The sequence below is a fragment of the Micropterus dolomieu genome, linkage group LG06, assembly GCF_021292245.1.
Source record: "Micropterus dolomieu isolate WLL.071019.BEF.003 ecotype Adirondacks linkage group LG06, ASM2129224v1, whole genome shotgun sequence".
NCBI classification, from domain to species: domain Eukaryota; kingdom Metazoa; phylum Chordata; class Actinopteri; order Centrarchiformes; family Centrarchidae; genus Micropterus; species Micropterus dolomieu.
In genome coordinates, this window is record NC_060155.1 from 23,982,927 (window position 1) to 23,998,247 (window position 15,321).

General features: G+C 40.7%; 1 protein-coding gene and 1 long non-coding RNA gene across 4 annotated transcripts in view; one reads left to right on the forward strand and one right to left on the reverse strand.

Annotated features, from left to right (window-relative positions):
* rem2 (RAS (RAD and GEM)-like GTP binding 2) overlaps nucleotides 1-15,321 on the forward strand; it is a 57,837-nt gene that overhangs the window by 19,039 nt on the left and 23,477 nt on the right. For 2 of the 3 annotated variants that reach the window (XM_046053062.1, XM_046053063.1), the window contains exons 4-5: nucleotides 11,866-12,202; nucleotides 14,126-14,199. In XM_046053062.1, coding sequence (XP_045909018.1) covers nucleotides 11,866-12,202; nucleotides 14,126-14,199 — 411 coding nt within the window. Of the gene's footprint in view, nucleotides 1-9,017; nucleotides 9,434-11,865; nucleotides 12,203-14,125; nucleotides 14,200-15,321 lie in introns of those variants that run through there. The other variant, XM_046053060.1, reaches the window with a different exon arrangement.
* Nucleotides 1-15,321, reverse strand: part of LOC123973158 — a 39,847-nt gene that overhangs the window by 3,252 nt on the left and 21,274 nt on the right. The gene's annotated exons all lie outside the window — the stretch shown is intronic.

Genomic DNA, 15,321 nt, shown 5'->3' on the forward strand with positions numbered 1-15,321 from the left:
ATATATATATATATATATATACACAGTAGACATTCAAATTATAAATGAATGATGAATTTACACATGTAAGAGAGGCCATACCAAAATAGTTACAACACGTCACCCTAAAATCATTTTTACATTTCTCTTTCTGCACGAGTTAAACATATACAGTGTGTTAATTAGTGAGCTTTAGTGATGTTGCTTTTCATTTTGGACAGAACAGCCCTAGCTGTTGCTGTTCTGCATCCTGTCTTTATCTTCATCTGACAAAGCATGTTTTTCAAGAGTTAAACTAGTGTTTGAATGATTTGTAGTTGCTCTAACTTCACTATAACAATCTATTATTTATGCACTGATTTTAAAAAGCCTTTCATTTAATCTGTCTTCAAAGTGCTGTTTTTGTTTTGTTTAGGCTGTGCTGATGGGATTCTGTGGAGAGAATTGATTCATAAAGCCATCTGTAACACTGCTGAAATTTAGTGGTATCTTCCTGTTTGTGCAATTGGGGTTTTGAAGAGGCAAACGTTGGTCATTCTGCTCAGACATTGATGTAAAATCAATAATCCCAAATGTCAGTGCGTAGTTAGCCAAGTCATCTCTTTAACAGCAAATAAATTGCTTGTTTACTTATGGGGATAAGTGGTTTGTTTACCTGCAGTGCTTCACTCTGGTCAACTGCCTGCTCTTTACCAAAGACTGCACTCTTTCCTCTGCACAATGTGTGTTGTTTATCCCCCTGGGAACAAACAAGCTCCCTTCCTGTTTGTGTAATGCGTCTGCCTGTGCCCGCCGAGGTGAGCTGTCTTGTTTGAGTCGTGATGCAGTCGACTTGCTGATGTCATTGAGTTTTTGTTGCTTAAGTCTCCTGAGACAGAAGAGAGCCGACTAGACTGTCTCATCTGAATCATCAGGCTTGTCAGTCACAGGAAAGGCCTGGTGAGCTCTGAATTGCAGGTGATTTGGACCCACGGAGTGGCAACTATTATAAACATGAATAATACATGGGAGATGGTTGATTATTACAACTCTGCGTGTCTCTCTAAATTTCTGATTTTGCTTATCTTGCTCTCACAGTTGTTGGTAATTCTCTTCACCTCGAAAAAATATCCTTTTCTCTATTACTCCTTCGCATCATCATCTCTCTGCTGCTCCTTTCTAATCTCATTTGTAATATCTCATTTTGTGTCTCACATTCTCCTCTCTCAACCCCTTTAGTGTATTCATTCCCTTCATCTGGCCTTTCACTTTTCATCCACAATCTTATTTTTTAGAATTATTCCAATTTGGGTTTTTTTAAGTCCCTCCCCTCCACCCTCTTCTTTCTTTTCCTCATCTGTTCAACTATCTTTCTCTTGTCTTTATCTCTTTATCCCACTGACACGTTGTACTATCACACCTGCTACAGCCATAGTCATAGTCAACCTCCTTTTCAATGTCGTCTCCACCAACACCACCATCTCCTTCACCGTGGTGCTGCCCATGGTCAGCCTAGTTTCTCTTCTGGTGGGGTTTGGAGGTCACCTCTTGCTGTGGCTGGTGCTGATGAGGAGCCCCCGAAGTCGCTTCAAGCCAAGCTCCTCCCTGATTCTCAACCTCAGCCTGGCAGACCTGGGCGTAGGGCGCTCACCCTGACCTACGTTCTTCTGAGTGCTAGTTTGCAGAACTGGCTGAGGTATCATATTGTTGCACCTCACATGAGACTGAGTGTGAGTATTAAAGTCTTATAACAAGAATGAATTGATCCCACTGACCATCCTGGTGCCATGCTCACTGCTGACTCATGATAGACAGTTTAAAAACATTTTTAAAATCGATGCAGCACAACCAGAGATATTTTTTTTTTCTCCATACATTGTTCTTCAAAGCTTATATACCTACATTATCTACAATAAAACTCTGCCACAGATTTGGGTGCAGTAGGCTACTAGTGGCTAATGCAGCTTTGAGCCATAAAGCTCAAGCTCAGATGAGGAGCGGGCTACAGAGGTCTAGTGCTTTCTAACTCCACAAGCCCATATTTATTTTCACTTTCAAACATTTAGTCTTAATCTTCAAACGTTGAGGCATTTTATCAGTTTCTCGCAGCTCCCCCTGGATCCACAAAATGCTTTATACAACTGTTTTCACATACAGTATACAGTAGAATGTCCCAAGGCCTTTAGTGTGTATGTTATGTAAGAAATAGGTGGAGCTATCTATTAAAGCTACTCCATTCAGTATTTTTAAAGAGGTGGTATTATGGTTTTTGGCTTTTTCCCTCTCCCTATTGAGTTAAATTTCTTTTTTGTGTATGTAATAGGTTTGCAAAGTGAAAAAGCCCAAAGTCCACCCGAAAGGGAGTTCTGATCTCCCACAGAAAGCACTACTCTGAACTGCCTGAAAACAGCTCTTTGTATTCCAGCCTTTATTTCCCTTTCTTGTGACGTCACAATGAAAATACGTGTCATAATGCTGGCTGAGCAACTAGTCCGACGCCCTCAAAAACACCGGTGGAAAAACAGTGAGCTGCAGCACACCTCTCCTCTCCCTTCCAAACACATCAATGGACATGAAGTTGTTACTGTGATGTAGAGACAGAGCTCAGTTAAAACTTTATGGATGAAAGATGCTTTTGTTACAGATTAATAACTCACCACTCTGAAACTCTTGCTCCAGTCCAAATTGCCAACCTGGTCGGCAACATGTAGCCTACAGCTGAATCGAAGCTGTTTACAGTCTTTTCGCTGACCCGCCTTTCTCTGCTTCTGATTGGCTAGTAGTCCTTAACTAGGAACTGTGCATGTGCAACTCCAAACAAAGATCATTTAGAGACAAGATGTATCACTCCATAGCTAAAGCAAAGCCTTCAACACACAGGGTAAAAAGAGGAGCTGCAGCAATGTGCAGTATGACAAAAAATATGGTGTTTTTTGAAAATTAAACCATGTAAACCTGTTCTGGTACAACCCCTAAATAAGATTTTGAACCTGAAAATGAGCATAATACCACCTCTTTAATGGATAAAATGATGAACCCAAAGAGAAGTATCACCTGACTCTGCACTCCCCCTCAGCTCCATGAGCTTGTTTTCGAATCTTTCAGCTCATTGTTTTGGTTGTTTTGCTCACAACTTTACTGTTTTGGTTCACTCTCACCACTTACGTTGTTTACAGCCAGGGCAGGCACATGTTTTTAATTTGGTTTTAGCTCCCACTAACATCTAGTCAGTCAATCTAGAGGAGCATTTAGCAGCTAAATAACAAATCAAATTCTCTTCTATTTCTTCTGGTTGTGTAAAAACAATGTCACATTCACCAGGTCAACTTCATAAGCTGGTTTTAAAGTCACAACATATATTTTTTTTCTGTGATTAAAGCAAATTTAAAATGTTTTTGAAGAACATGTACATACATTGCTGTCTGCCACAGTGTCTTCCCTAATACAAACATTAAAGGGGTGTCAAAGTTTGACGTTCTCAAATGTTCCTCTTCCACAGTTTATGCACTGATGTAGCCAATGGGCTGGTCTCAGTAACCATAGCATTGCCTGTGCAAGGTCACCTACATTGACTTTGATTCGGGGTTGCACATGGTCAGCTGTTCTTCCAGGTCCCTGCTTTCCTTGTGTATTACATGGCCACTCTCCTCTGTATTGCCATCATCTCTCACCTTCATGGCTGCTGGGGTACTCTGGCTATATATATAATGCACTTGAGTTTGTCAATATTATGTCCCCTTTTGTTAACTCAGCAGCATCTCCCATTAGCAGAACTTTGTCTCATTGTTTTTTATGCTCACTCACATATCCCCATGACATACTACTCATATTTGCAATCACACGAAACAATGTACATCCAAATATATGGGTCACATGTTTTGTATAAAATATATGCCATTTGTTTTGATGCTTGTGCGGTCAGAGCCACATCCTCCTTGCTTTTGCAGCATTACAGTAAATGTATAAAAAGGATCCAGGCAATAGTGTGTGAGCCTCTCAGATAGATGACATGGTGTCATAAACAGAATGAATTATGTGCCATAAAAACAGAAGGTTTATATTCCTCATCACAATGCCAGAGTCACTAAGCAACTCACTGCCCTGGCAGTTTGAAGCTTGCAGAGGAGGAGAGCCAACTCAAAACAATTTAAAATTATATTGTACAGCAAAACAAAGGAGTTTATCAAGCACACATCACCATTTATAAATCCAGGTCACTGAACTTTAGGAGCCGTCGTAAGAGCTCCCACATGGGATCTGAACAGCCTTTTTCAGGGACTGAAGGACGTCTGCTGAGCCACATTGACTGACATGAACTATCCAAGCAAACATAAAAAAAGTCCCCATAGAGCTTTTAAACCATTCCAGAACTGCAATAAAAAGAGTATGACATTGACTGTAGCGTGTGTAACGTGTGCACAGTATGAAAAGAGCTTTGCCTGTTTCGAGAAGCCTTCATAGGACATCATTACATTACATCTAGTACATTACGACATGCAATACAACCTTGTAACCCCATTACTAAGCTGTGTGACAGAGCAAAAACACTGCCTGCCTCCCTGTAAAGCTCCCTGTGAAGCTTTTGGTTGCAAATGATCTAAATCCAATGTCATCTTCATAACCTTGTGAAAAGAGGCCTCTGACTTATGAGAGGCATTAAAAGAAGCTGACTTTTTTGTTCTGAGACTGAATGCAGAGAAGTGCTCATTAAATACGGATTTGACATGAAAGATCACATGACTGCATGGGGAAATTACTTCTTAACAAGTGGAGACATCTGCACCCAGAGTGGTTCAATATCACAATGTAAAGTGTATGTCATGTACTTGCAGTGGTTAGTGGCTTTGTTTTTCGCAAATTGGATTTTTAGTTGTCAGGCCATTCACATTGAGAAATGTAAACCAGTGATTAAATTCATTGGGAATTTGCATTTAAAGCAATAGTTCAACATTCATGACAAGATTGATAACACATCTGGTGTAGCTTAGCATAACAACTGACCCCCAAACATGTTTTTTTTGTTGTGAAAGGCTATTCATGGCTGGGAGCAGTAACGTCTCCGTTTGTATGCCGGCTTAAGAGGATTTTGTTACTTTCAGAGAGAGGAAGACTAGCTGGCCATTTCCTGTCTTTACACATAGATAAGCTAAACTAAACTAGGATGTAGGTTCCAGGTTTACTGACAGTTAAGTTTGTCTAAGCTATCAATACTGGGGGAAGTTTTCACATGCTAATGGTAGTCATAGTTCAGTTTGCATTTACAACACTTTCATTTCATTGAATGGCAAAAAGTAATTCACTTCCAGATCTGTGGATGGCAGGCATGTGACGATGATTAATACATAAACTAATTTCTGACCTTGCTGGTGTCATCTTATTGGCAGCCATAAATCCTACCTTGGCTCTTAACCTCCTGACATCTCCCAGACTGCACCGCTCCACATTCTAATGACAGACCAGATCTGTTTCCATTAGCAGGGGGCAGGCGGGAATTTCGTTGATACTGTCTTGGTGGCTAATGAGAGCACTTATCTCTGTCATCTGTCTGCGCTGTGATCCTCTCACACAGTGCAAGGCACTAGCGAGCTCTGATGTCCTGATGAGACTTAATTAAGTCTGCAGATTAGTGAAAGCTTAAAATATAAGTCATGCTCAGCAGGCCCATTGAGAGGATCCTTTCCATTTCCTTTCAGTGTGTTTACAGAGGCCCTGACATGTCTGGAGGCGGATTGTAGATTTTGAAAACACTATGGGATCAGCCAGCTAAGAGCAGGTGACATTGAGAGGAGATTAATATCCAAGAGATTCAGGAGTTGCTTCTTGTAACAGAAGGGACTTCTCATCGTCTAGATTGGCATTTTGTAGAGGTATTGATTCTTTGAGTGTGACAGAACACTTCACCTAATAGCCTTGATAGGTTGTCAGGTCATTCATTTATTGAACACTATTTAAATCCCACAGGGAGGATCTGTTTAATACAAAGAGCTATACACCAGTAGTGATTCACAAATAAGCCTTTAGCCAGGCCAGCATGTTCACACAGCATGATTGACTCTCTGTTACTCTGTTACTGTTGCCAACACTTTTCCAACGAAAGTTGTTAGGATGCGACTGTGCATTAATTTGCTTAAAGCTTAGTGGCCTGCAACGAGCAGTCCTCCTACCTGCCCCACACCTACTGACTGCCTGCACAAGTCACAAGATTAGAGGGAAAGACCATAAGTTATTGGCAGAAGAGCTGTGGACTGTGATTACTCTGAGCAGCATGAGAATGAATTACAATATAATATATATGAATATATTTCTCGTTTTTTCCCTGATGGCTGAATAATTGCTAAATTTGATGCTAATCGCGTTATAGGGGTTCCAAGCAGTGAAGCTACTGGAGCCCTATTTTCTTTCTTTCTTTCTTTCTTTCTTTCTTTCTTTCTTTCTTTCTTTCCCCATGAAAATTTGCAGGTGGGTTGCAAAGTCCATCCACTACTAAAGATTACTCACTGACCTTATGGGGAAGCTGTAACAATCAACTTCACGTTTTAAAATTATTTAAAAAATGGCTTGGCATCTGCATCTTTGCTCCAGTGGTCTTTGCGACTTTGTCTCACTTTTCTCAAACACCATTAGGCTAATCAACCCCAAAGTTTGGCAGGATCATCTGCAGACTTGGCTCATTTAAAATGATCAAAAATAATTTAGATACGTCAAGCCGCTGTTTTGTTTTTATTTGTGTCTCTTAACATACAATTTTACATAAATGTTCGTAAATCAAAATTGGCTTAAGCTATTGTAACCAAACTTGTGCAGTATGCAGCATGTGTTCGGATGCTGTGCTCGAGTTTCGCTGAGCTGTCCTGGGATATTGTGCCACTAGGCGGCAAGTTTATATCTCGCAATTACCTGCATTGATTCGTACAAAATTTAGTTTGTACGATCTAGGGTTACTACTCAGTTAGTGCATAAAATTTGGTAATAAAAGTAGGTGTGGCTTATTAGAAAAAAAGGTACATTTCTAGATGTTTCTCATTTCTGATATGTGACAAAAGTTGCCTCACTGCTAGTCACTAACTTTATCTGTCTGCCATTTGGTGCCAGGGAGCCAGCTGAGTTCAACAGAGCTATTTTGTAATTTGATCCATTGTTGATAAAAAATATATTGATTACCGTAGCTTTAAACCCTCTAAGGTGTTCAGTATGTTTTTTTAAAGAGTTGAAACAGCAAAAGAATTAACTTTAACCTGAAGAAACTTGAGTTATTAAACAAATGTATCATATTCAACAGTGGAAAAGTAGGTAATTTCTCTTTAAAATGCAGTGTCTGGAATGTTTAAGGTGCTTACTGTTATACTACTGTTACTACTACATGCTGTTTTGTATCCTTGTGGTAAACTATACAATACTGCAAGTGAACGTCTTCACTGATATATTGCAGTTTTTGTCTTTCCCTGGCTTATAAATTGGAAACTTACAAGTTAATATTTTGTAAACTGTAAGGGAGATGAGGTAGAGCACTCACATTAATGCTGGATTTATTTCATATTGAAGATGGTAGATATGAGCGTTCTACTTGCAAATATCAGTCAGGTCAGCTTCCAGGTGGTACTGGTACTGGACACATGTCATAGACATACATACCGTATGCTTAACACAGCAAGTAAATGAGTAATAATAGGTTTTGCAACATGTATGGCAAGAGGCAAGAACTGTCTTAATGAGCAGGTTGGAGAAATGGTACACAATGAAAAAGTGAGATAAGACAAAAAGGTTAAGAGTTTGCACAAAGCAACAGAAAGCATTAAAACACTGTGATGTTTAATGGTAGTGCAGGTATAATCTCAGCTTGGAGACGGACAACATTAAAAGCATACCGCCATCAACAACAAGGACATGACTAAAAGCAATAGTAGCAAATTCATAGGGAAGCTTTTGTTCTTATGCTTCTGAGAGAATTTGCCATACAATATAACTTACTTACTACTAGCATACTAACTGGAGTAAGGTTTAAAGTCTGAGGCAGAATATGACGTAAATACTAGATGTGTTATGGGAAGCTGTTTTTATTTCTCACATTTTTGATGGCTATGATCTGGGACTGAGATGCAAGAGGGGTTTTGTAAATAAATTGAACCAATGAATTTTCCAGTGAGAGTGCCTGTTAGGTAATGCACACAGTCACAGAGGGGTGGTATGTTAGAAGCACTGGTGATGGACTTGATAGCTTAGTGGTATAAAACATCATAGTCACTCAGAAACATCCTTCCCTGCAAATTGCCATATTTTTTGGGGAACATTTTTTCAGCTTACACTGTAGATGTTGTCATAAATAATTGGAAGAAAGATAGATATGACGTGGAACGAATGTCAGTCATAATAATAAAATGTAACAAAATGTTTAAATGTGCACCAACTGAATGTTAGTGTGTGTGTTTGTGCTTGTTTGTCTTGAACCGTCACCGTGGTGACAGACATATGGCACTCATGCACTTGTTCCTGATTGGAGAAATTGGACTTGTTACAATAGACCCCTGCTCCAGCCAGCCATGGTCTCCCATAAACTCAGCGGAGTGCCCCTTTTCAGAAAAGCTCATCAGTCTTTTTATCAAAAGATATAGTGAAAACATAAATGATTGTACGTCATTAAGAATGCTGTTTTATCTACTAATGGTCTTAGTTTGAATCTCATTCCTGTGTACAAACATTAATTGGCGGCACCTTCTCCAGTAGGCTTCACTCTGCCTCCCTCTGGCGACTGCTCAACCTCACAGCACACAAAAACTGACTCTTTATAGCCTACCGTCAAAACATGAAATAAACTCACCGGGAAAAAAGACCAGTGTTTGACAAAGGCACATATTTAAATGAACCTGTGCATCTGAGCTGATATTGACCTAGGAGGAAGGAAATTAGGGCGCACTCCTTCACCCCCACCACCCCGCCTACCACCTCCAACCCAACTCATAGCAAGATCAGTCTACCGCTCACTGAAGGACGCGCCCCCGAATATACTTTGCAGAAGAGAGAGAGAAAGAGAGAGAGAGAGAGATGCAGGTATTAACTGGAGGTGGGGGGAAGGCGCAGTCGTTGCTCGCCGTTGGGACGCCAAAAGAATAGGAGGGGATGTGTTGTGCGGATGGCTCCCTTTCTTCTTCCCATAAGAACTCGCCTCTTCTTCCAAACGGAGACGCAGGTGTAGCCTCTTTATCCTCCCTCCAGCCTACCACTACCCATCTCCAATTTTCCATGCGCCGCACCTCTCCTTTCAAGTTACCAGAGGAGGATTTTACGCGCCGGAGTGGGAAGAATAACATCTTGCTATATGAGATGTGGTGCGTCTCATTTGTGTGCCGTCTGTTACCACGGTTGTGAATGTGAAGCCGGGTCTGCACCCAGCACAGATGACTTGAACCGGACGGCAGAGGCGGTTGCTACAGCACTTGTTCTATAAAGAGAAGACTTATTGATGACCATGGCTGACCAGGTAAGGCGACACATATTCTCAACCTCCATTAAACCCACCTCGTGCGCTCGGCACAATAGCCTAGACTACACACGCACACACCAGGTACTAAACACACCCTCTAACGTGATCTAAGCATTGTTTTTTATGCAGCACACTTTGGTTTCTCCCTCTCACACTATTTCACTGTGTGGGAATTTCTGTTTAGAATGTGGAGCATTTTTTCATCTTTGCCTTAGGATATGATTTTTGGAATATTATTACAGGGACTTCCATTGTGTCTGTGCGACTCTATACTGACTTTAAAGTAACCTTTATGTGCCTTGTAGTATTTTTACTCCCTATTTATCGGATTTTCTGTCATAGTTCAATGATCTGCTGTGATGTTTGTGCAATATTTCTGTAATGCTTTAGCCATGCAGGGTTGGAGTTAGTAAAGGAGGTCGATCCATGGATCTGTCTCTGTCTTTGGGGGAACCATTTCATTCCCCATAGATCATTTGATATAGGCTATACTTTAAAATGAGTAATAATGAGCTGTACAGTTCACATGGTTTGAAAGAATCAGAAGCACACACAGCGAGACTGCAGCAGTCGGTGTAATTGGGCTGTAACGACGGAAGAATAAAAACATTGCCAGTAGTATTAATTTTGTATTGTGCACTGTTGTTTGCCCTAGTTTCTCGACATCCTGGCGAGAGAAGGAGATTAACCCCTGACACGCAGGCTCAGCCCGCGGTCGAGTTTCCTGTCTCTCCCAGTTCCCCTGAGCACTGCTGACAATGAAGGCTATGCCTAATTGATTAGCTTGTTCAATTAACCTAATTGAGCTACCTGAGTGAGCCTGTGTGAATGATGTAATGGTGTGTGTGTGTGTGTGTGTGTGTGTCTGATAGAGAGAGTGTGTAAGCAGCTACATAACTGTGTCACAAGCAACCACACCTCACCTGAATTTATGAAATTATAATACTATAAAGTCGTATTATACTACTAAACAACAATACACTATACTATATTGCAGTACATCACATTACACAACGCTATACTGTACTATACATGTAATATGGTGTACTGTAGAGTTACACCATACAGAATGCCATTTACTACACTTCACTACACAGTGCAACACTACATTACATTACACTTATACTATACTATATTAAACTACAACAATACAGTGCACCATATACTATACAGCACTGTACCATACGATACAATATTTACACTTAATTACACTATACCAGAGTAAACTACGCTAGACTGCTGTACTCAACTATACTGTAGCCTACTGTGCAATACATACACTTCTGAAGTATATTATTATTCTATGCCATATATGCTACAGTATATAATGGTACTGTACTAAGCTAATTGGACAGCATTTAAAGGATGCTATGAAAACAAAGCAAACTGTGAAATGTCTATGCTCCAGGAGATAAAGTTACCATCATTAGAAATGCATGTACAATCGAACAATCTAATGCAATCCAATACAACAGCCCTGAGATACATCCTTATGTGTGAAGTTTAGACTCTCTAGTTTTGTTGACACTGTGTCAGAGAGGTACTGATTCATCTTTTTGTAATTTGTGAGACTTTCCTCTGTGCTGTTCCTGTTATTGTGTCAATCCCCTTTAATTTAACATCAATACTGGACTCAGCCTTGCCACAGGCAGACACTGGGCCACAGATGCCCAGGAGTGCAGCTGGACCTAGATTAATTGCTGTATTAATATTGATGAGGGTCATCTATGGTTGGATGCTGTGGCTACAAACTCACACACTATTATGCAAATGCACACTTACCCAAACACATTATTCTCAGCCCAACTAAGAAAACCACTGACAGCTTTTCCTTTTTCAAATAACTCGGGATGGAGATCAACACTTTATGATTCGGACCTATTTTTGTGTGAATCCATGCTGGAGTGACTACGTACAGTATAAAGACACCTGATTCATGTATGCCCTTATTACACACACAGCTGCAGCAGCTACAGCTCTTCTCCTGTCCCTCCCTTGTGTTTCTTTCTCAATATACCTCTTCCTCTTCCTCTTGACTTCCTCTTTGTGGGTCCTTATCAACCTGCTGTCTTATAGCATCTTCTTATCTTCTGTCATTCTTTCAGCCACCACCACCCCCACACACACCTCTCCCCTTCAAGGTTCCCCTTTGACATACTCTGTGTCTTCATCAGCATCTCTCTCACACTGCCACTTATCTGTCTCACCTCCACTGTTATCACCTCCCTCCTCTTTACACATAGGCACACACAGTGGAAACACCCTTCCCCCATTCATCAGTGATAACATTTACCAGAATAGACAGTGTTACAGGTAGATCTGCAGCCTGTTTCGATCTCTTGGACTATTTTCAAGTACTTGTGTGTTGTCCAGTGGCTCCTTTTTAGACTTACACATGTCTTTTTTTTTCTGTTTCAATTTCATTCTAGTACAGTATGTTTCTCACCACGGCGCCCCCCCTCCGGCGTGGAAGCACACCCCTGCCTGTCAAACATCAGCTGCGGAGGGAAGAGGCCGTGTCCGAGGACTGCGATTGGATCCCGGGCTTGGAGGAGCCTGCCACGTTGCCTATCAGTGACACAGCGGTGCCTCGGGATGAGTCCTTCAGCCAATCGGCAGCAAGCCAGTCAGTTTACCACAGCCACGGCGGGGCATTGAGGATAGTGCTAATGGGACAGAATGGCGTGGGCAAGTCGTCGCTAGCCTTATCTTTGGCTGGCCAGTCGGACAGATCCCTCTCTATAGACTCTGAGACACAAGCATGTGGTAAAGACGTGGATAGGGATGGGTGGAGTGTGTTATTTGATTGTGTGCATGTGCACCTGTGTAAGGACTGAGAAACCTTTTTAAATCAGTCTCAAGATTTAACCTTAGAAAAGCTTCATTTAGACACACAGTGTTGAGTTAAAATGGTCACAATTCCATTCAAAGATTTAGATGAGCACATTAATTGAATGGAAACAGTGGGAAAACAGCTAGCCTGAAACACAATCTGCCTACCAGTACCAGCAGCTCTAAAGTTTACATGTTAAATCTTTTGTTTTTCTAATATGTACAAAAGTGTAAAAAAGGACAACATTTTATGGGGGAAGGGACTTCTTAGCAATGGAGCCAGGCTATCTTTCTCCCCATTTCCAACCTTTATGCTAAGCTACTGCCAGTAGCAGTAACTAGCTACTAGCTTCAACTACATATTTAGTGTAGTGGCATAACAGTGGTATTGATTGGCAGGTGGATTTTCCCTTTAAAGCTGCTAGAAAACAGCCTTGAGCTCCTTGTCCCTCTGCTTTGGCCTGTCAGTCAGTGGGTCTGTCTGTCATTGCAACTGCAACACTGAAGATAATCAGCTCTGGTCCTTAACCATCCAACCAGCCAATCGATAAGTCAGTGTCACTAAGAGCCGACTACTCCCTTAGCATAAAGCGACTTGCCCCTGACTCACATCATGCAGTATTCATTATTGGCCATGTAGTACACTTGGATTCATGCATCATAAATGGACAAAAAAGCACTAAGACCATTGAACATGTTTTCATGATGGCGCTGTCATTCTCATCTGGAATTCTTGCAATGTGCTAAATTATTCCAGATTCAAAACGTAAGAAAACACTAATTGACACCTATTTAATTAACACGTTTTGATAGTTTTGAACAGATGCTACAGCACCATATTACCTATGTGAGAGGGATAGCACCTCACCAATCAATATGCGTCCCCTAATTACCAGCAAAAGATAGCCATTTATTAACACCAGGAGATGTGGCATGCATGTACCTTAAGATAGACATGTCATTCAGTATTGTGTTTTTTTTCCACCTATTTCAAGCTATTATGGTTTAATGTGTATTTTAAAAGATGCCATGCAATTATGTAGGTATTGTATTTTTTAGGGATATGTTGATAATCAGCTCATGATGTGGCACAAGACACTATACAGGGTTTATGGTTAATTACCATATTAAAGTTTCACCTTTTTTACTTAATAACTACAAGTTTTTCTTTTAAATGTTCATGTAAAAGGCAGCCTTTTGAAGTATTTCCTTAAACGTATAGTCTGGTGGTATTCTGTAAAACCACAACCAACTAAGAATTGATCCTTTTAGTGTGTGTAGTCAAAGCCTGATATGTCTTATTTCTCTGTGCCATGGAGCTTCTTTATGGGGTGACATTTTCCTTCATTAGATTATTTGGTAGGTTATCTGTAGAATATTTTGAGTCTCATATACACTGTCCTGCTGCAGTAAAAATGTGATATTGCAGCAATATTAATATTATCAATATTGTTTGAATACTAAAAATATGTACATCTTAACAAATGTACAACTTTGCGCCGGGTGCTACAGATAGGGTAGGAAAGTGGAAATGTATGGAAAACGGGCTAAAACATTGTTAGTTTTGGTTTATTTAACTTATTTATGGGATTTGTTGATAATAAGAAAAATAAATATTATTACCAGGCTTATCCTTTAAATTGGAGTAAAAATTGTCAAATGTTGGAAATTGGTTGCAGTAACATTTCAGACATTTCATGTCAGTTGGTCACATGACCCAATTTAAAAACGATTTAAGGTTTCTGGAGTAGGTCAAGAACATTTTTGAGACCTAGATTAATTTAGCCCCTAGTATTTAATGACAGTGTCAGACACACAGTGTGCTGATGTGTGTGACATGTGGGTTTTTGCTTGCAGGTGAGGGCTATGAGTGCACAGTAACAGTCGACGATGAGGACAGCAAAGTCATAATTTTTGACAACTGGAAACAGGTGAGTTACTGGCTGTCAGCTTCACACCTCATTCGATCTGTTGCGTTTGTCTCATTCAGTTTAGACTGACTTCCTGTGCTTTGGTGATCTCTTGCTGTCTAAGCCCGCTTTTACGTTTTCTGGTTTTGACATTCTTTGTCTGTACTTAAGAAATGGAAAAAGCAATTTCTTCGATTTCTGCGATGGGCGAATCGTTTGTGTGTATTCGAGTGAAAAGAGTGTGTTCACACTTGTGCTTTTGTGTCTGTCTGTGTGCTACTGTACAGGGAATCCTGCAGGAGCAGCTGTGCTCAATGTACTTGAGCTTTTTGAAGTTCTCTCATTCAGAAACATGGAAATCACTCTCTTGTTAACCTTACTTGTTACAATTCAAATCCATAGAACATTTTGGCGAGGGCTAAAATTGCTACGGCTATGCATCATCAACCTTTGAGCTGAGTTGAGTTGAACAGTGTAAATGCGTTAAAACGACCCTTTGGCGATGATGTTTGAGCAGGCATAGAGCAATATCAACTTGTCAAAAAGCTCCTCGTGGCACTGAGGGCTTAATGCGAAATCAAAAAGCATGCAGTAATTAATGCATATTAATAATGTGATGGAACGTGTGAGCGCTCTAATTAGTGTGTAGGGTGGATCATCCCTGATACGTTTTATTCCTGATGTCCACTTAGCCTTCATGGGCTCTTTCCTTAAGGTAAAATTATTCACACACAGCTACATTTAGCTATGGGGAACTCTACTGAAAGCTAGCTCATTGCTTCACTTCCTCACTTTTTCTGTAAGCCATCTTCACCCTTTCTCATCCCCAATTTTGTTGCCCTTCCTTCCTGCAGCTGCCATCATCTCTATCTCTCCATGTCCATTCACTCTCTTGGTTGCTTTTTTTGTGCCGCTTACTCGCCCCTCTCCACTGGCCCCTTTCTGCTGTGGTTAAATCTCGCTGAGAGTTAATTACATTTGTTATTCTGTGCGTGTTAATACAAGGCAGGGCATTAAGGCTGAAGCAACAGACGCAGGCCAGCAGGAAGCTTGGAATAACTCCAGGGCCGTCAGCAGTGAGGGGAGGCAAAGAGGACTGGACAGCATCCCAAAATCATCCGCCAATTCATGCTCATGTTTTTG